General features: G+C 59.9%; 1 protein-coding gene and 1 long non-coding RNA gene across 2 annotated transcripts; one reads left to right on the top strand and one right to left on the bottom strand.

Annotated features, from left to right (window-relative positions):
* Nucleotides 1-2,570: 2,570 nt before the first annotated feature.
* On the top strand, nt 2,571-8,718 carry LOC112932260 (uncharacterized). Its single transcript, XR_003237446.2, has 3 exons — nt 2,571-5,545; nt 6,121-7,299; nt 7,833-8,718. It is a non-coding gene; the product is annotated as an uncharacterized lncRNA (long non-coding RNA).
* Nucleotides 8,719-11,821: 3,103 nt separating this feature from the next.
* On the bottom strand, nt 11,822-15,232 carry LOC112932189 (uncharacterized). The gene is made up of 4 exons (XM_026015051.2): nt 15,117-15,232; nt 14,159-14,318; nt 13,194-13,752; nt 11,822-13,102 (listed from the first exon to the last, which is right to left on the bottom strand). Exons 1-4 carry the CDS (start codon nt 15,230-15,232, stop codon nt 12,543-12,545), a joined length of 1,395 nt encoding a protein of 464 aa, XP_025870836.2. The 3' UTR covers nt 11,822-12,542.
* Between the last annotated feature and the right edge of the window lie 4,825 nt (nt 15,233-20,057).

The raw sequence follows: 20,057 nt of genomic DNA, 5'->3' as shown, positions 1-20,057 counted from the left end.
CGCTCCTGGGGCGGCGGGCGGGGCATCTGCTCCCTCGGTCACCGTCACCGTCTCTGTCACCGTCCCGAGTGTGAGTCTGCGGTGTGGGTTTACTGGTCCCTGCCCACCCGGTGATGCGGGTTGGGCTGCGTCCTTAGAAAGCTAGGTTCCGGCCCTGAGCCCAGCACCTGTGAACGTGACCTTATTTAGGAGTCAGGTCATTGGGGCCCCTGGGTGGCTCAGTGACTGAGCACCTGCCTTCTGCCCAGGGTGTGACCCTGGGTCCCGGGATCGAGTCCTGCTTCAGGCTCCCCGCAGGGAGGCTGCTTCTCCCTCTGCCTGAGTCTCTGCCTCTCTCTGGGTCTCTCATGAATCAATAAATAAAATCTTAGATAGAAAAGAAGAAGTCAGGTGTTTGCTGATGTGATTAGTCATGATGAGGTCATTCGGGAGTCAGACCCCCATGGGAAGACGGACACTTGCTCCCAGACACAGAAGACGCAGCAGGCGACACGATGGAGGAGGAGGCCAGGTGACGAGTGTCTGCCAGCCCAGGAGCGTGGGAGGCCCCAGAGGCTCGCAGAAGAGAGGGAGGGTCATCACCCCGAAGCTTGGGGGATGGCCCTGTGGGCACCTGGGTTCTGGGGTCCTGCTCCCCGAGCTGCAGGGTGCCTGCCAGAGTGAGTACCCTGCACCCCAGGCTTCCCCACCTGTGGAGGTGCGTACAGGGCTCCCAGTTCCTGGGGACCCCCGGTGGGAGGGGACGGGCCCACAGGAAGCATGGAGGGCAGGGGCGCGGAGTCGAGGTTTCTACTTTTTCCTAAAAGTGGTGGGAGGCGCTTGGGGAGAAAAATACAAAAGATGTAAACCAAGTCATTGTACAGATTTTTTTAAAAAATATTTATTTATTTATGATAGACACAGAGAGAGACAGAGGCAGAGGCAGAGACACAGGCAGAGGGAGAGTCAGGCTCCATGCAGGGACCCCGACGTGGGACTCAATCCCGGGACTCCAGGTCACACCCTGGGCTGAAGGCAGGCACAAAACTGCTGAGCCACCCAGGGATCCCCAATCGTACAAATTTTTTAAAAAATATATTTTTAATTTATTCACGAGAGACACAGAGACACAGAGAGAGGCAGAGACACAGGCAGAGGGAGAAGCAGGCTCCATGAAGGGAGCCCGACGTGGGATCCCAGGACCCCAGGATCACGCCCTGGGCTGAAAGCCGCACTAAACTGCTGGGCCCCCCAGGGATCCCCAATCCCAATTGTACAAATGTTAAATGAACCTCTGAAGGTAAGGTCATGACCCCACCTTGGAGGCTTTGTCTTACTCCCGGGAGTCCCCCCTCCTGGGGCCGAGATCGAGGTGGCAGCGGAGCCGCTCATTTGCCTGCTTCTGAGGGTGATGCTGGCACAGTCCCCCCAGCGGGGGTGGGGGTCCCAGGGACTGTGCACCAACACTGCTGGCCTGGATCATGGACACCTCCTCAGGTTGTCCGCAGACCACAGGAAGCGTGGCCCCGGGCGTCCTGGCTCCCCACGCGGGCCTGCGAGTGCTCACGTTGGTGTGAGCCGAGAGAATTGAGGCCACTCCACCTTAAGTTCAGCGTTAGCACAGTCCAGCCATCCCAGGCCCCTGGGTAAGAGCTGAACTTTATTTCAGTTACAGAAAAAAAAAAAAAAAAAAACCAGCTTACAGCTTAACGCCCTAGAAAGCCCCATATCAGAGTGAGAACAGAGCCCAATGCCCTTGAAGGCCCCATATCAGAATGTAAACAGAACTTGAGGAATTCCTCCCCCCCTCCTGGAGGTCCCCTAGACTAGCCCTTAAAACTCAGCTGAAACCCACCTCGGGGTCCAAGTGCCCGCTCCGCCGTGTCGGGTACACGTGGACCCAGGCTCGAGCTTGTAAATCATCCCTCGTGTGTTTGCATCGGTGTCGGCTCTTCGGTGGTTTCTCGGATACGTAATCTTGGGCACAACATTTGGGGGCTCGTCCAGGATCCGAGAGACCTCCAGGACCCCATCTGGAGGGTTGCACGTGTGGTGAGTGCACTCAACTTTTCCACCTTATCCTGTGCATATTCTCTGAGAGCTCTACACTGTACTTTTACCTGTAGGAAAAAGTACAATCTGTATGGGGTCGACATTGGCTTAGGCAGACGCGCTGGCGGGCCGTCGACTGGAGGTCTTGAAGAGACGTCCCTTGCCCCCGCCTGGAAGACAGGGTCCTCGTCTGTAAGGGGGACAGGGTCCTCATGTGTAAGGGGGACGGGGGTCCTCATGTGTAAGGGGGATGGGGTCCTCATGTGTAAGGGGGATGGGGGTCCTCATCTGTAAGGAGGACAAAGTCCTCGTCTATAAGGGGGACGGGGTCCTCATGTGTAAGGGGGACAGGGGTCCTCATGTGTAAGGGGGACAGGGGTCCTTGTCTGTAAGGGGGACGGGGTCCTCATGTGTGAGGGGGACGGGGGTCCTCATGTGTAAGGGGGACAGGGGTCCTCGTCTGTAAGGGGGACGGGGTCCTCACGTGTAAGGGGGACAGGGGTCCTCGTCTATAAGGAGGACCGGCTGCCAGCCCTTCGGGTTACTTTCTGTTTTGTCTCTGCGGTGGCACTGGAACATTGGTCTGTGTTACTATGTCCCTGTTAACTGTTTGTGCATTGGTCTGTGTTGCTGGGTCCTTGTTAATCATCTTTACTGTCTGTGTCTTGGTGTGGATTGGGGACATAGTGGGGGAGACAGAAACCACCCCCCTGTCTCTTATGCTCTCCCACTTCTCGGATGTTAGGGAAAGAGCTTGTATTCTGAGCACAGACATACGGAGAGAGAGATTCCAAATTTATTGCATATCAGAATGGCCAACCTTTGGCGTGGGATGGCCCCGAGAAGGAACTTTCCACTTACCTACTATCTTACAGGTTAAGGTCGTGATCTCCAGGGACAAACCGCATGGCCACTCTGACCAGGTTCCCTGCATCCTGATCTGGCAGGACATGATCAAGAATCCCCCTCCTTGGCTAAAACCATTTTTACCCCCCAAAGCAGGACCCACCGAGATTCTAGCCCTGCAGGAAGCTGAGAAGGAGACAGACTCTACACCCCAAGCGCCCCTTTATCCGGTCTTGCAGGATTCCTCCCTGGAGAACCTGATTCTCCTGCCACCCTACTGGGCAACCCTCCCCCTTCCGCCCCCCCCATTGGAGGCACGGGGGCTGCAGAAGGGCCCCCCCCCCATGAGGGAATCCCTATGCGGGGGCCGGTGGCAGGGACATGCGGTCAGACCCACCAGGCAGCCCCACCTCCGAATGCATGCGGGGCAGGCCGACTCCACCGCCCTTCCCCTCTGCGCCATGGCCCGCCCCCCAGGACAAGACTGGCGGACAGCTAATGTTATATTGGCCTTTCTCCACCAGTGATTTATATAATTGGGAAACCCAAAATGCAAAGTTCTCTGATAATCCGAGAAATCTAATCGGGCTTTTGGATCCTGTTCTCTTTACCCACCAGCCTACTTGGGAGGACTGCCAACAGCTCTTGCAGGTTCTCTTCACCACCGAGGAGAGAGAACGAATTCAGGTGGAAGCCCGGAAGTCTGTCCTGGGAGGGGACAGACAGCTGGCTCCAAACCTAGGCCTCATCCTTCCCCTTTTCCCGCCCCACCTGGGATTACTACTGAAGGTAAGGAGAGACTCCGGGTCCACCGCCAGACTCTAGGGGCAGGTCTCCAGGCTGCAGTGCAAGCCGACCAATCTGGCAGAGGTCTATGATGTGAGACAGGGTAAGGACGAGAGTCCAGCAGCCTTCTTAGAGTCATGGAGGCTTTTAGGCAGTGCCCCCCTAGGAACCCAGAAGCCCCGGAAACAAAGGCCGCAATTATCATGGCTTGTGTTAACCAGGCCGCTCCGGACATTAAAAGGAAATTGCAAAGAGTAGAGAGACTGGGAGAGAAGAGCTTGCAGGGCTTAGTGATAGTGGCAGAACGAGTCTATAATAATAATAAAGCCCGGAAGAGCAGCAAACCAAACTAAGTGACCGGCAGATGTGAAACCTGGCCAAGATCCTGCTGGCCACAACCGTGGACGACCCACGGGAAAGACGGAGGCACCTCAAGAAGCTGGCCTCAGGGACAGGTAAGGAGGATGGCCCTGGTCCCCGTCGGGAGTGCCTTAAGCTGAACAAAAACCAATGTGCTTATTGCAAAGAAGAGGGCCACTGGGTGAAAAGCTGCCCTAACAAAAGACCTAAGGCCCCTGCCGAGATCTTGGAGGTGGAGGACCTGGACAACCAGGGGAGTCGGGGTTCAGCACCCCTCCCTGAGCCCAGGGTAACTCTCAGAGTGGAGGAGCAACCCGTTAAATTCCTAGTGGACACTGGGGCACAACACTCGGTTTTATTACAACCCCAAGGGAAATTGGCAAACGAGACTTCACGGTGCAAGGGGCCGCGGGCCCCAAACAGTACTCACGGACTCCCCGGAGAACTGGGGACCTCGGCACGGGCCGGTATCCTACTCCTTCATGGTCATCCCTGGGTGTCCCTACCCGTTGTTAGGTCGGGATTTGCTCACCAAGATAGGGGCACAAATTTGCTTCCACCCCAAAGGGGAAAAAAATCCTAAACAAGGAGGGGTACCCGATTCAGGTGCTTGTCCTGAGTTTAGAAGACTCAGAAGAATATCGTCTCCACCAAACGCCCTCAGCCCCAATGACTGACATTGACCGTTGGCTGCGGGAATTTCCCCAGGCGTGGGCAGAAACCGGGGGAGTCGGGCTGGCCCGGCACCGACCGGCCATATACATAGAACTAAGGCCGGGGGCAGACCCTGTCGGGGTCCGCCAATCCCCCAATCCCCCATGCCTCCTGTAGCGCGTACGGGAATCACACCCCACATACGGCCACCACTGGCCTCGGGCATATTGAGGCCTTGCCGATGGACACGGGACACTCACTCCCTTGCCGCCGGTGCGGAAACCGCACTCTAACGATCACAGGCCGGTCCGGGACTTGAGGGAAGTCAGCCGGCGAGTAGAGAATATGCACCCTACGGTCCCAAACCCATACACCCCCCTCTCCACCCTGCCTCCAGACAAAACCTGGTATACGGTATTAGATTTAAAAGACGCCCTTTTCAGCCTGCCTTTAGCACCCAAGAGCCAAGACCTCTTCGCCTTTGAACGGACGGACCCCGAGAAAGGCATCAACAGCCGCTCACCTGGACTCGACCACCACAAGGATTCAAAAATTCACCGACCGTCTTTGATGAGGCCTTACACGAAGACTTGGGTGAGTTCCGCTCTGAGCACCCTCATTTAACCTTATTCCAATATGTAGATGATCCCCTGTTGGCAGCGGAGGACCAGGCCACATGCCTGCGAGGCACCAGGGCCTTGCTCCAGGCCATGGCGGCCCTAAGGTACTGGGCCTCGGCTAAAAAAGCCCAGACCTGCAGAGCAGAGGTGAGCTGCCTTGGGTACGAATTAAAGGATGGACACAGATGTTGACGGATGCACGGAAGGAAACCATCTTAAGGATCCCACAGCCGCAAACTGTCCGCCAGGTACGTGAATTCCAGGAGTCAGCAGGGTTCTGTCGCTTATGGATTCCAGGTTTTGCTGAGATGGCCAGACCCCTCTATGAGGCCACCAGGCACCAGCAAAATTTTGAATGGACAGAGGTCATGAACAGAGCGTTTATTGACCTTGCTGTCCGCCCAGCTCTCGGGTTGCCCTATCTAGCCAAGTCCTTCTACCTGTAGAAAGACGGGGAGGCAAAAGGGGTCCTTGCCCAGTACTTAGGTCCCCGGAAGCCGATCTCTCCAAAAAGCTGGACACGGTGGCTGCTGGATGGCCCCCATGCTTAAAGATTATTGCTGTGGTGGCCACGATGGCCAAGGACGCAGGCAAGCTGGTCATGGGGCAGGAACTGCATGTTACCACCCCACACGCTATTGAAGGGGAACTCAAACAGCCCCCGGACCGCTGGATCAGCAGTGCCCGCCTGACCCATTATCAGAGCCTGCTGCTGAACCCCACCAGAATTTTATTTAAGCCACCAACAATGCTAAATCCGGCAACGCTACTCCCTAACCCAGACTGGGATCCCCCTCTGCATGACTGTCAAATTTTGGCACAGGTGCACGGAATCAGAGCTGGTCTCCAGGACAAGCCACTGCTGGACGCGGGCGCCACCTGGTACAGGGGCGGCAGCAGTTTTGTCGAGAAGGAGTCAGGTACACGGGGGCAGCTGTAACCATGGAGACGGAGACCGTCTGGGCGGGGCCACTGGCAGCTGGAGCATCGGCTCCACGGGCAGAACTGACCGCACGGGCCAAGGCGCTGACCATGGGGGAAGGTGAACGAATAAACCTCTACACCGACAGCAGGTCCGCCCTCGCCACCGCTCACGTCCACGGAGCCCTTTACAGGGAGGGAGCCTGACGTGGGACTAGATCCTGGGACCCCGGGTCATGCCCTGAACCGCCGAGGGGTCGGCGGGGAGGGGCCGAGGGAGAGAGGGGGCTGCTGACAGCAGAGGCAAAGACTGTTAAGAACAAAACAGAAAAAAAAAAAAAAAAGAACAAAACAGAGATCCTTGAACTCCTGCAGGCTCTCTGGCTGCCCAAGGCCCTAGCCGTCATCCACTGTCGGGGCACCAGAGAGCAGACACCCCAGTAGTCAGGGGAAACCAGCGAGCCGATTTAGAAGCAAAGGAGGCGGCCCTTACGGTGACCCAGGTCTTAGCAACCACACTGCTCGATCCGGGGGCACCGACCCTGCCCGACACCCCCAACTATACTGATGCTCACTTACACTGGATCAAACGCTTGCCTGTGACCCAGTGCTTGCGTGGCTGGGGGAGGGCCGCAGACTCCAGCATCATCCTGCCAGAGGAACTAGGACGGCGAGGCCTGTCCAGAATGCACCGGGGGACTCGTATGGGAACAAGGAAGACGGAAGACCTCATACGACACACAAAGATCACTATTAAAGACTCGAGCAAAGATGGAGCGGATTGTGGGGAGCTGCCACGCATGCCGGTTATCTAATGCCACCGCCCATGGATCTAACCCGGCTCCGGGGGGACCGCCCAGGAGCCTACTGGGAAGAGGACTTCACTGAGGTGAAACCTGGAAAATACGGATGCAGGTATTTACTAGTGTTTGTAGATACTTTTTCAGAATGGACAGAGGCATTTCCCACCAAACCTGAAACAGCACAGACGGCGACCAAGAAACTGCTGGAAGACATCTCACCGAGGTGTGGTTTTCCTGCTAAGATCAGATCAGACGACGGCCCAGGATTCGTCTCTAAGGTAACACTGGGAGTGGCCCTAGTACTTGGGGCAGATTGGAAATGACGTTGTGCATAGAGGCCCCAGAGCTCAGGACAGGTAGAGGATGGACAGAACATTAAAGGAGACCTTAACTAAATCAGCCCTGGAGGCTGGGGGACCCGGTGACTCTCCTCCCCTTCGCTCTATATAGGGTGAGGAACTCCCCACATGAGATGGGACTGACTCCCTATGAGATCATGGTTGGTTTTCCTCCACCTATTATCCCCAGTAATGGGGAGGTGTGTGGATGCCCGGGTGGCTCAGGGGTTGAGTGTCTGCCTTGGGCCCAGGGCGTGATCCTGGAGTTCTAGGATCGAGTCCCGCATCAGGCTCCCTGTGTGGAGCCTGCTTCTCCCTCTGCCTGTGTCTCTGCCTCTCTCTCTCTCTCTGTGTCTCTGATGAATAAATAAATAAAATCTTAAAAAAAAAAAAAAACACCTGAGGTGCTTGCTGAGTTTGATGATCACCAACTCCTTTTCTCCCTCCAAATGTTACAACGAACCCATGAGCAGGTGTGGCCTAAGCTGAGGGCCCTCTACGAGACTGGGCCACCCCCGGGCTCCATCGATATCGGCCGGGTGACTGGGTGTATGTGCAGAGATACCAACACCAGACACTTCAACCTCGCTGGCAGGGACCGTACATCGTCATCCTGACCACGCCCACCGCTCTCAAGGTCAACGGGATTACTCCCTGGGTCCACTACACCCACGTCCGGCCCACTGACCCACACGCCGTTCTCAAGGACTTTGTTCCAGAATGGAAAAGCCAACCAGACAAGGACAATCCCCTAAAGCTAAGACTGTGCCGTTCTCACTTATTTCCCACTTCCAAGACTCCCTAGTCTGGGGTTGTCCTTCAAAATAGAAGGGGATTAGACTTAGTCTTCTTACAACACAGGGTGGGGGGGTTACGTGCTGCCTTAAACGTAGGGTGTTCTTCCCTGGGACGTAAACGGGAGCAAGAACAGCAACAAGGTTGTTTCGAATCCTGGTATAATCATTCCCTCGGCTCACTCTGAGAGCAACCTGGACCCACGATTGGGTCCTTCCTTAGGTTCCTCTGAGAGGGGGAAATGTGGAGGCCGAGAGAATTGAGGCCATTCCACCTTAAGTTCAGAGTTAGCACAAGTCCAGCCATCCCAGGCCCCTGGGTAAGAGCTGAACTTTGCTTCAGTTACAGGAAGAAAACAGCTTGCAGCCTAAGGCCCTAGAAAGCCCCATAGTAGAATGAGAACAGAACTTGAGAAATTCCTCCCCCCCTCCTGGAGGTCCCCTAGACCAGCCCTTAAAACTCAGCTGAAACCCACCTCGGGGTCCAAGTCCCCGCTCCGCTGTGTCGGGTGCACTTGGACCCAAGCTTGAACTTGTAAATAAACCCTCGTGTGTTTGCATCGGTGTCGGCTCCTCGGTGGTTTCTCGGATTCGCAATCTTGGGCACAACAGCCCCAGGGCGGGCGGATCACAAGGGGAGGAGCCCTGGGACCCGAGGCCTGGACGGTGCGGCTGAGGTGCCGAGTGGACTCTCCGGGTGGACACACCCCGCTGCGCACAGTAGGAGGTGCAGGGTCCTCCGCGGTGTGGACGTGCTGGCTGCGGTACAGGCACCCTGCGGTGTCGGCTCTAGGCTCAGGAGCAGGCTTCAGAGTGGCCCCGGGGGGCGTCTGTGCACATCGCTGTTCAGAGGCCTCTGGGTGGGGAAGGCGGTGGGGCTGGGGACTGGGTAGCTGGGTGCTGGGGACTGGGGGCTGCATGCTGGGTGCTGGGGCTGGACGCTGGGTGCTGGGGCTGGGACTGGGGGCTGGGGACTGGGTGCTGGATGCTGGGGCTGGGGACTGGGTCCTGGGTGTGGGACGGGGGACAGGGGCTGGGTGCTGGGTCTGGATGCTGGATGCTGGGGCTGGGGACTGGGTGCTGGTGGCTGGGGCTGGGTGCTGGGGCTGGAGCATTGGGGCTGGGGTTGGGGCTCACCAGCCCAGCCCGGAGGTGGGGGTGCCCGGTGGGAGTCACATCCTCTCACATCCTGCCCTTGGCCCCCCAGCCTGAGCTCTGTGTTTTCCTACAGAGCCCCCACGGGTGTCAGCCCACAGTTCTTCCTGGGTCATTGGTCTTTGTCGGGAACCCCAACACTTGGCTCAAGGGCATCTGGAGACTGTAGTGACCTCAGTGCCCCGTCCCACTGCCGAGAAGGTCTGGCTTCCTTCCTTCCTTCCTTCCTTCCTTCCTTCCTCCCTCCGTCCCTCCATCCCTCCCTTCCTCCTTCCTTCCTTCCTTCCTTCCTTCCTTCCTTCCTTCCTTCCTTGTTTCCAAAAAAGATTTTACTGATTTATTTGAGACAGACAGTGAGAGACAGATGGAGAGACAGAGTGCAAGCAGGGGGAGCGGCAGGGAGGGAGAAGCAGGGTGCGTGTGGAGCAGGCAGCCCGACCAGGGACTCAATCCCAGGACCCTGAGATGATGACCTGAGCCGAAGGCAGAAGCTCTCCCACCTGAGCCCCCCAGGCGCCCTGTTTCTTTATTTTTACCTGAAGCATGACAGACACACAGATGCATTCGGGTCCAGCACGCCCTCGTGGGCCCTCCCAGAGCCCCGGACATGCAGAACCGCACCCTGGGGTTAGCAGGGTCCTGGCCCCCCAGCCTGTGTCTGTCACCTGCCAGGTAGCAGAGCCTTCTCACGTTTGCCCACCTGGAGCTGCCAGGAGCTCCCAGGGAGGGACCCATCTGTGGGGCACTGGGAGCTCCTGTCAGGCCCTTGGGGAGGCTGGCATCCTGGGGGGCTCCTGCAGAGCCAGCCCTCCCGACTCGGGGGTGCCTGCCCCCATGCCCCAGCTCAGAGCCTCAGGATCAGTTACAGGATGGGGAATCAAAAGACATAAACATAAATATTTTAACACTTTTTTTTTTTCCTTTTTGGAGGGGCCAATAGGTCGTACATGCAGATGACTCAAAAAGAAAAAGGCACAAGGGAGGGGCCTCTGTCCCGGGGCCCGTGTGCTGCGACCATCGTGGCTGCACATCCAGGCTCTTTCTGACCTTGACGTCTCACGGTGGCTCCTGGACGTGCTGGGCACCCGGGTGCAGTTCCCACTTTGAAAGATCTGTTGTCAGGCTGCCCCCCGAGCTGGCCCGGGACCCCCCCAGCCGACCTAGGGGTTGAGGAGGAGGGTGCGTGGTTGCATTTCTCCTCCTGAGTCAAGTTGAACAACTTTTTATATGTTTAAAAATTATAATTTCTCCTTGTTCTATAAATAAATAAATAAATAAATAAATAAATAAATAAATAAGTAATTTAAAAAAGATTTAATTTATTTATTCATGAGAGAGGCAAAGAGAGAGGCAGAGACACAGGCAGAGGGAGAAGCAGGCTCCATGCAGGGAGCCTGACGTGGGACTTGATCCCGGGACCCCAGGGTCACGCCCTGAGCCGAAGGCAGATGCACCACCCCTGAGCCCCTGGGACGTCCCTCTAAATTATTTAATCCTTCACCTGGGGTTCTTGGACTTTGTCTTATTGATTTGTACAGCTTTTTTGCATAGTGAGGCTTTAGCCCTAAATACTTGCAAATAGTTTTCTTCCTTAGTCATTTGACTTTCATCTTTGCTTAAGGCAGTTTGGCCCTGCAGAAATGCGTTGACTACCTGAAGTGATTAATTCTGTATGATTTGGGCTTTGTGAGCTCACAATATTCTCCCTGTGCTGTGTTCTAGTACCTCTAGGGTTGTATTTAAACGTCTGCATCTTTGGTCCTTCTAGGATTTAATTTGGTGTGAGATCCAAGTTAGAGATCCGGGTCAGTGAGGGCCCAGGCAGGTGACACCTGTCGCGCTCCAGCTGGGCAACAGGAGAGCTGAGTGTGGGGACTCCTGGCCGGCAGAGGGCCCACCTGGAGTAGAGTGGGGTCCACCCTCGGGCCCTACAGGGCTGAGGCCCATGGCTGAGGCCCAACAGCCCGGTCCAGGGTCCTGCGAGTCCTCTGGCAGCAGCGAGGGGGGGGGGCATGGCAGGTGCAGCGGGCGCTGGGCCCGCGAGGAGGGGCAGGCTGCATGCTGGGCTGTCCAGCGCCTGACCTGGGGAGGGGCCGGTTGAGGAACCCCCAGGGCCCGTGGGCAGGGCCTCCAGGGTGCCCCGGGGTGAGGGTTGGGAGGCTCTGAGGGTCGCGGGGAAGGGTCTGTGTGGGTGATTGGACACGCGCTGGTCTCCCTTTCCAGCCCCTGGCAGTCCCTGGGGCCGTGGGACGGTGACGCCGGGCTGTGCTCGAGCAGGGTCTGCGGAGGGGGACAGTGTGAGGGAGGCCGCGGTGTGTGCAGGACCCAGCATCCCCCCGAGGATGGCCCGCGGGCCCGCAGGTGCAGCATGTGCACGCTCGTCCACCCATCCACTCAGCAGGGTCAAGCCCTTGCCAGAAAGTTGTTTCTTGACATAAAATTCAACATTAAAACAATATTTTTTTTTAAAGATTATTTATTTATTTATTTATTTATTTATTTATTTATTTATTTATTTATTTATTTATAATAGTCACGTAGAGAGAGAGAGAGAGAGAGAGAGAGGCAGAGACACAGGCAGAGGGAGAAGCAGGCTCCATGCACCGGAAGCCTGATGTGGGATTCGATCCCGGGTCTCCAGGATCGTGCCCCGGGCCAAAGGCAGGCGCCAAACCGCTGCGCCACCCAGGGATCCCACATTAAAACAATATTAAAGTATAAATTGGTGTAACAAAGTCCAAAGCATTAATAATTGTCCTCAGGATGACTTTTTGCACACTTTCAGAAGAAAAAAAGAGCCCGGGGCGCCTGGGTGGCTCCATCAGGTTAGCATCTGAGCCACAGTTTCATCTCAGGTCGTGACCTCGGGGTCACGGGATGGAGCCCCCCACAGTCTGCTGCGACTCTCTCTCCTTCTGTCCCCCCCCCCCCCGTAAATACACACACACAGTCTTTTAAAAAAAGCCAAATTCTTAAAACAATTATTTTTGGTGCTTTGCTCTGATAGTTTCCTAAACACTTGATTTTTTTAGAAAGATTTTATTTTAGAGAGAGAGAGAAAGAATGTGGGGGGAGGAGTGGAGGGGGAGGGAGAGACTCTCAAGCCGACTCCGTACAAGCACAGAGTCGGATGCCGGGCTCAACCCCACGCCCTGAGATCAAGGCCTGAGCCGACGACCAAGAGTCAGTTGCTCACCTGACTGAGCCCCCAGGCGCCCCCACTTGCCTTGACCATTAGAAACTCAGTGCCCAGCAGGTGGGGTACCTGTGGCGACCTGTCCGTGCCCACCTGGGAGAGGCCAGTGGGGTTGGGGTCCACAGGCCGCCCGGGGAGAGGTGGGCTGTGGAGTCCCTGGGGACAGCAGCGAGCAGGGCGTGTGCAGGGTGCCCCCCGTCCGTGGCTAGGTCAAGGGGAGGCAGGGAGACCTGGTGGGACGTGCCTCCTGGGGTGCCTGGCAGGGGGGTCCAGGACCCACAGAGATGCCAGTGGCCCCAGGTGGGGGGGAGGATGCAGGGCTGATGGGCTTCACGCGCAGCAGTCGGGTCCGGGGAAGCCACGGGGCCCCAGCAAGTCAGGGTGGAAGGGCTGAAGGGCTCATCCGCTGCGCGCCCGACCCCGTGCCCGACCCCCGGGTTTGCCAGAAGCGGGGGCTTCCAGGACTCCGTTCTAAGACCGTGTGTTGGCCACCCTGCCTGCGAACCGACCCCTGGTGTGGCGGAGCTGAACAGGCAGCTGCCTGTCCCTCTGCCTGTGTCTCTGCCTCTGTCCCTCACCGGTGTCTGAGGGCCTGCACCTACAGGAAAGGGGACGGCGCCAGGTCCAAGGTCAGGCTGTGCCCCAAACCAAGAGGGCCACCGGCGGGGAGGGCAGCCCGCCCAGCACACCTTCCAGCTCCAGGTGAGGCGGCGGGGCCTGCAGGGAGCGGCGCGTGGGCCGTCCGAGGCTCGACACCTGGGCCGGCCTGTCCTTGGGTTTCCTTGGTGGCAGTGGCCCCGGTGTGGGCGGCAGAGCGGGAGGCCCGTCGGGGCTCTGCTCACCTGCAGTGAGGTCACTTCTCCTTGTCTGTACAAGGCTGGACTGCTCTGCATTTTCACGGTAAATTTGTTTTCTGAGCCGTTGTTGAAATTCTGGAGGCAGAGAAAATGCATTTGCTCCATCACCTTTCCGGATGTGACAAGTCCTATAAAATCTATTAAAGCCTTTAATGAAATCCCTGCTCAGAGTTGCTCCGTGAATGAATGTGGAATCGGAATTTAAATTAAAATGTTGTTTTTGTAGTCTGGAGGCTTTGCCGGGGAAGAAATTAAAGGGACAGGTCACCTTCTTACCGTCATTCTCAGGCTCACTGGGTGACTGCGCTTGGCGGCCCTCTGGCTGGGTGCGGGGGGCCCTCCTCGGAGCCTTGGTTGGGCGAGGCGTGGGCTGGCATGGCCTTGGCTGTCCCTAACCCCTGCCTGTCCCCACCTCAGGCCATACAGAAGACGCCACGTACGGAAGGCAGGTGCACCTGTGGCCAGGTGGCCATTCCGGACCGAAGGTGAAAGTATTTACCTGCAAGCCGGTGACGTCTCCGTGGTCAGAGCCCACAGTCCAGGGGACAGACAGGCCTGGGAGACGCGTCAGTGGCCCAGGAAGGAAACGAGCAGCGAGGAGGGAGTCTGGAGGCGCTGATGCGGGAGGAGCAGGTGCGGAGGGCCGTGCCCAGGAAGGCTGGCAGGGGCCAGTGGCAGGTGTGGGTGTGGTTGGGCGGGCGGAGGCCCCCAGGGTCACCGTCCCTCCTCCTCAGGTGGCCAAGTCCTGCCCGCGGGCCTCAAACATCACTGTCTGTCGTAGGAAACCCGCTCTGCACCTGCCCCTTCCTGCGGCCTGGAGGGGCTGCTCCTCTGAGGTCTTCCGTCAGCGCCCGGCCCCGCTGCCACCGTCCAACTCCACCGTCCACCACCCCCCGGCCACTGGCCACTGCCCCCTGGCTACCATCCACCATCCACCGTCCAGCAGGCACAGCTGCCCTAGTGGGACAGAGACACAAACAAGAGCTCGTCCAGCAGCCTTGTGTGGGGTGTGCACATAGCCACGTGCAATCACACCCACGACACCAAAAGGTGCTTTTCCTTCTTAGTTTCCAGGTTGGAAACATCACCCTTTTCCTTCTGTGATGAAAAGGATTCTAAGGAGCACCCAACACTGGTCTCAAGTGCGAGGCAGCGAGGTGTCGGGGGGCACGGCTGCGGGGGGTGCGCTGGCTCCTGGGGGGTGGCCAGACCCTCCGCTGTGGGCCAGGGAACCGCAGCAGCAGGTGAGGGCGGCGAGGGTGCAGGTTCAGGGGTCGGGGCGCAGAAGGTCATAACCGAGGGAAAGTGAGGACGTTGTCACAGGCCGAGCAGCAAGGGCGACTCCGGAGACCGGAGATGTCCAGACACAGGCCAGCAGGACGATCGGCGCCTGACCGACGGGGCGGTGGGGAGGAGCCCCGCGAGCTGCCTCCCTCTCTCCCCGGAGGAGCCCCGCCATCCCGCTCCTGGGGGGCTGAGCTAGCGATGGGCAGCGGGGCGCTGGCATTGCACCACCGTCCTGGCGCGCAGCAGACACGGGATCTGCCGGGAGCGGAGGGGGTGAGGCCTGGAGAGCATTCCAGGCCCAGGAGACCTCGGGGGCAAGACCCAGGAGAAGCCTCTGCCGCCCTTGGGGACCCTCCTGCGGTTCCGGGTCACTGGCTTCCAAACTGGGCACTTGGGTGTGTGGTACCCGCTGCCCGGCCACGAGGCTGCCTCCCAGCCCCAGATCGTAGGACAGGACACGCGCCTCACCAGTCACGCAGAAGGCACGAGAGGTCGGCCGAGCACCAGCTCAGATCCTCCAGGGACAGGTGAGGAGTCGCGACGCCACCTGTCTGAGCCCCCAGGGCACCCCGGCGTCGGGTCATCGAGTCCCCGAGCGGCACGGAGACAGGGCCACTGACGACGTACCTGTCCTGGCGATGCAGGCCTTGGCCCCTCAGCGCCTGGGGTTTCTTCGCCCGTCATCATGCCACGCGGGGAAATCAGCCAGATGGACCGAAACACCTCAAAACGGAGGCTGCACAGTAGAAGCGCCGGCGAACATCGTGTTGTCCGCATCGCATCAATGCGACCCACCGACTGCTGTGCGTGGCGCCTGGATGTGCGTCGGGGTAACCCTGTGACACAGGCGGCCGGCGACCCGAACCCCAGGGGCCGCTCCCGGAGGGGTGGTGACCCCCGAGTGTTTCTCATTGTCTTTGTGTTTGGACATTTTCTTGCCCCCAAAACGTAAGGGGAGAGGCGACGAAAAGACGTCGCGCAGGGCGTTCACCCCCGGGGGGGCGGGGGCGCTGGGCCGAGGGAGGACTTGGACGTTCCAGACAGTTCTGTGGCGGGAGGAGCTGAAGACCGGGGAGGGTCCGAGGCCAGGGAGCCGTGAGGGCTGGGAGGCAGGGGCGAGGCGGGCGCTTGCCCCCTGGCCTGGGGGCCTGGCGGGAGGGACGGCCCTGCATCCCCCGCAGAGGACTGTGGCCCGAGGAGGGGTCAGGAGAGCGCGCCCCCTCCTGCGGCGCACGGGCGAGCACAGAGCATCAAAGGCTCAATCAGGGAGCTGTTTCCGTGGCTCAACAAGTTTATAATAAACACAGTTAAACTTTTATTTATGGCACAGCTGCTAATTGCACCATAAACATTTTTCATCAAGCAATTGCTGTTTACTCATTTGCCAATCAGCTCATTATCCAGCTACCTTCCCCGACGCTCCCGAGACTCCCACCTCCCAAGTCCTGCTGTTTGTCACCACGGCCCTGCAGCTGTCCCCCAGCCCCACCCACCCACTTCTCGGCCTGGCCACCGCCCCCTTGCAGCCGGCCGCCCCTGCCCCACAAGTCGCAGCGAGGCCGGGCCAGGCCCCCGGGAACAGCCCCGCTCTCTGCCCTGACCGCTCCTCCCCTCGGCTCCTCAGCCCCCAGGGCGGGCCGCACCCACCCACGCAGCCCCCCGGTATCTCTTGGGGGCCCTGGGAGTCACCAAGACTGAACCTCGGGCTCCCTGAGGTCACTGCTGTCCTTGCGTGCGTCCTGTCCCCAAGCCCCAGCTGGCTTGTACGCCTGGGGCTTCCTGTGCTCCAGGGGCCTTCAGGGGGTTGGGGCCGCCTCACGTGTGCTCCTGTTTGTGCACAATCCCTCAGGCTCGACCGCTCCCTGTGATGGGACGTGGTGGGGACCCCTTCTCCTCCTGCGCCACCGCTGCTCTCACAGCCTGCTGCCCGCGGCCCCTCGGCCCCTCCGCAGCCTGGCCGCCCAGGGGGGCCTGAGCCAGTGGCTCCTCTGGGGGAACAGACCCCTCACCCGGACCTGGGCACCGTGACACCTGCCCCCCCTGACAGCAGGCCTAGGGCTCCGTTTCTGAACTTTCTGTGTGACTGGTTGGTCTTCCGGGAGGCGTTTCTGGAGTCGTGTCTGGTCCTCCACAGTACAGAGAGATTGGCTGAGCACTTCTTGTGGGCAGAATCTTCCGGAGGTTTCTTCTGACGGCTTCCCCTCCCTGCAGGGGCCACCAGGTGCCTGGCCCAGCTTGGGAGGACAACGGATTTGCCTGGAGGCTCTCAGAGGAAAGTCCCCACATCTCCCTCTCTCCTGAGCTGAAAAGGTATTAGAGCCCCTCCCACGGGTGTGCGTGTCCAGACTAAAGCTGGTGGGAGACTCCTCCAGGGCCCGACCCCACGGGAGCTCGCTCCACGGCCCCCAGCAGAGCCAGGCACAGGGCTGTGCAGGACGTGCGGTCCACAGCGGCACCTGGTGGCCACAAGTGGAGTGGCACGCCCTGGGGGGGACTGAGTCCCTTTCTGGGGGCGGTGGGGGGGTGAGGGGCCGCCCTCTTTGGACTGAGTAACCTCCCCCATCCGACAAGAGCGCATGTTGGAGGAGGAGGCCTAGAAGGAAGGGGTGGACTCTGTGCCCGCGGAGGGACCGGACACTGAGGGCGATGGCGCGCTTATCAGAGAAACAAAAACCCGCTTTTGCATCTTGGGCCTGTGAGGGGCCACTCACCTCCCCAGATGTGTCCCAGCTCCTTCCCTGGAGTCTGGGGGGCGGGAATGGGCCGGGCCTGCTTTCAGGTCTCCGGCTCAGGTGCAGAGCAAATGTGTCACAGCCACGTCAACGTGAGGTGGGTGGGCTGCAGGGCCCCTGGTCCCGGGCCCAGGCCCGTCCGGGGGATTCGTCGGGTACACCCGGTGGCCGGTGTGCTGGGCTGCGTGCAGCAGCTGCGTGATGCCGTGGGCTCTGTGCGTGGAGGGAACGCGGCCCAGCCCATCCTGCGCGGAGACTCCCTGGCTCCGTCTGGCCCCTTCCCACCTCCCCCACCCCCCTGCCCACGACTCCAGGGCTGGCAGGGGGCTCAGGCGAGGCCTGTGGTCAGGAGACAAAGAGCTGCCCTGGCTGAGGCCCTGGGCAGCTGAGAGGCGTCAGCTTGGGCTGGGGGATGGGCTCCCGACATCTTGGGCGACACACTTTCCTTCCTTCAGACCCCTCACCCCCAGACTCTGTTTTCAATCAGTTCAATTAGTACAACTTTAAAGCAATTAGAGAGAATTAGCAGCCAGGCTGCTGCAGGCATGGACTCCTGGCCCCCTCCTGCCCCATCCCCCTTTGTCTCGAGCCTGGCAGCTGCCCCGCTTCCCCTAGAGGACGGCTCAGGCCTCACCTTCTCTAGAGGGTCTGCAGAGGGGAGGGCAGGAGACCCCCAGAGACATGGGCACGGAGACCAGGACTGGGACAAGGACATGAAGATCCATGGGGTTGCTTTCAGGGAAGACAAAGGGAGAGGCTCAACCCCTGAGCCAGGGTGCTGGGTGCAAATTCACAGCCTTGACCAGGCCAGCCCCTCCCCTGCGCACCTCCCCTCCCTCCCTCCCACTCACTGACCTCGGCGACCTCTCTTGCAGGGAGAAGAGGATTAAACCCTTGCCCTCCTGGCGCTGAGGGCACTGGGTGTTTGTGACTTTTCCTGCTCCGACAGCTGCTCCCACGTCTGTGGTTTCAGAGGAGGAAGGGGTGTGCAGCAGTTCTCTGGGGAGGGGAGGTGCACCAGCCTCTGCCTCCACTGTGTCTTTCAGGGGACCCGGCCTGGGACCCCTGCACCCCTTGGCCTCAGAAGGAAGCCACTGCGTGGGGCTCTGGCCCCTGTGCTCTGCATAGCAGGCGAGTGGGTGCCCAGGCCTGCTACCCTGCGCCGGCCAGGGCCCTCTGAGCCAGCCCCAGAGCGCGGGAGGTGGCTCCCGTGGGCTGAGAGCTCCTGGTCCGGGGCCTGGGCCCCTCTTCCAGGAAGATGCTTGGGGGGGCAGGCCAGGTGCAGGCCTGACTTTGCAGACAGAACCCTTTGTACTGGGACCCGCCTTCCGGCCCTGCCCCTCCCCACTCCCCCAGCCTCTCAAAGAAGGCCTGTTCTCTGAGCCCCCTCTGGGAGACCCCCCTCCCCAGCGCAGCCTCCCTGAGACGTGTGTGGGCCCTGCACGGCCCTCCTTTCACCCACGTGAGCAGGCCCCGAGCTGGGCGCTGGGTGAGGCAGACGCACATCGTCCCTCGGCCTCCCCCGAGGAGTTGGACGCTGGACAAATGATGGTGCAATCACTGAGCCGTTCCGTCTGATGGGGCTGCCGGGAGGAGGGCCGGGGCCCAGGGGAGCCCCGCGGACGCCGACCTAACGTGGAAGCCTCCCAGGGAGGGCTTAGCAGGGAGGTCCAGGGAAGGAGCCGGTGTGGAAAACCCGGGAAGGTGGGAGGGGCGCACCTGAGTGTGGCTGAGGAGGGAGGCAGCTGGAGGTCTGACGGGGTGGGGCCTGGGCCTGCGTGGTGGCTGCTGTCAGGTGGGTGCAGGGGGGCTGGGTGTGTGTGTGAGGGGGCAGGCCCTGCCTGGGCCCCGGCCTGGGAGGGGGCGCGCCGACTCAGCAGGGATAGCCCCGTGCCCTCCCACGTCTGGGGGCGAGCGAGCAGGTCAGGAGAGGGCTCTGGGGGTGTTGGCCCCTTGGTGGCAGGAGGTGACAGGAACCGGCCCCCCTCCACTGTGAAGCTGTCTTGCTCTGGTTGTCCCTGGCGTGACTGCTGGCGGCTTCCCTGGGCCCTGCCACCCTGGGCCCCAGCACATGCACGTATCCATGCCCCGGCCCGCGGCTGCCCCCGAGCAGGCGAGTGTACCTGGGGAGGCCCCCGAGAAGGGATGCCGAGGCACACGGGGCGGGGGGCTCCAGACATGCAGACCCCACAGTCCAGGGAAATCCCGGGAGAAACGGTGAGAGCAGCCACAGGGCCACTGAGAACCGTGAACTCATGTCACCGTCAGTTTAAAACAGGAAATGTCGAGCTGTCCCCCACCCAAGAGGGCATCGGCGCCAACCCAGGGGGACTCTTCCACGACAGACGCTTCCCTTCTGACCCCGTGTACCAGTCGCTGGGCTTGGGGGCCCTGGGGACAGAGGGGCCGCTTCCTGTCCCCCCAGCCCCGCTCCAGCCGGGGCTCCTGCAGACACAGGAGGCTCTCAGGGGACACCCAAGGGCCAGGACTTGCCCGGGAGCTCACTGTTCCCACGACAAACCTCCACTTCCTGAAGCACCTACCGCACGACGGCCCCACAGTGCGGGAAACATGTGAAAACCAGAGGCCGGGGAGGCCACACGGGACGTCACTTGTAGGAGGCAGCGCAGCAGCCAGGCAGCTTGAGGGCACCGGGGCGGGGCGCTGGCCGGCCCTC

Source organism: Vulpes vulpes, chromosome 14 (assembly GCF_048418805.1).
Source record: "Vulpes vulpes isolate BD-2025 chromosome 14, VulVul3, whole genome shotgun sequence".
Lineage (NCBI taxonomy): Eukaryota > Metazoa > Chordata > Mammalia > Carnivora > Canidae > Vulpes > Vulpes vulpes.
The sequence above is the reverse complement of the archived record's forward strand: the minus strand, read 5'-3'. Positions and strand labels throughout refer to the sequence as shown.

Coding starts and splice junctions, on each gene's coding strand:
- LOC112932189 (XM_026015051.2), bottom strand. CDS start 15,232: ATGACCCGACGCCGGGGTGCCCTGGGGGCTCAGACAGGTGGCGTCGCG. Junction 13,753..14,158: donor CAGGCCGCAGGAAGGGGCAG/GTGCAGAGCGGG, acceptor GGCAGGGGTTAG/GGACAGCCAAGGCCATGCCA. Junction 13,103..13,193: donor GCCTCACCTGGAGCTGGAAG/GTGTGCTGGGCG, acceptor CCTTTCCTGTAG/GTGCAGGCCCTCAGACACCG.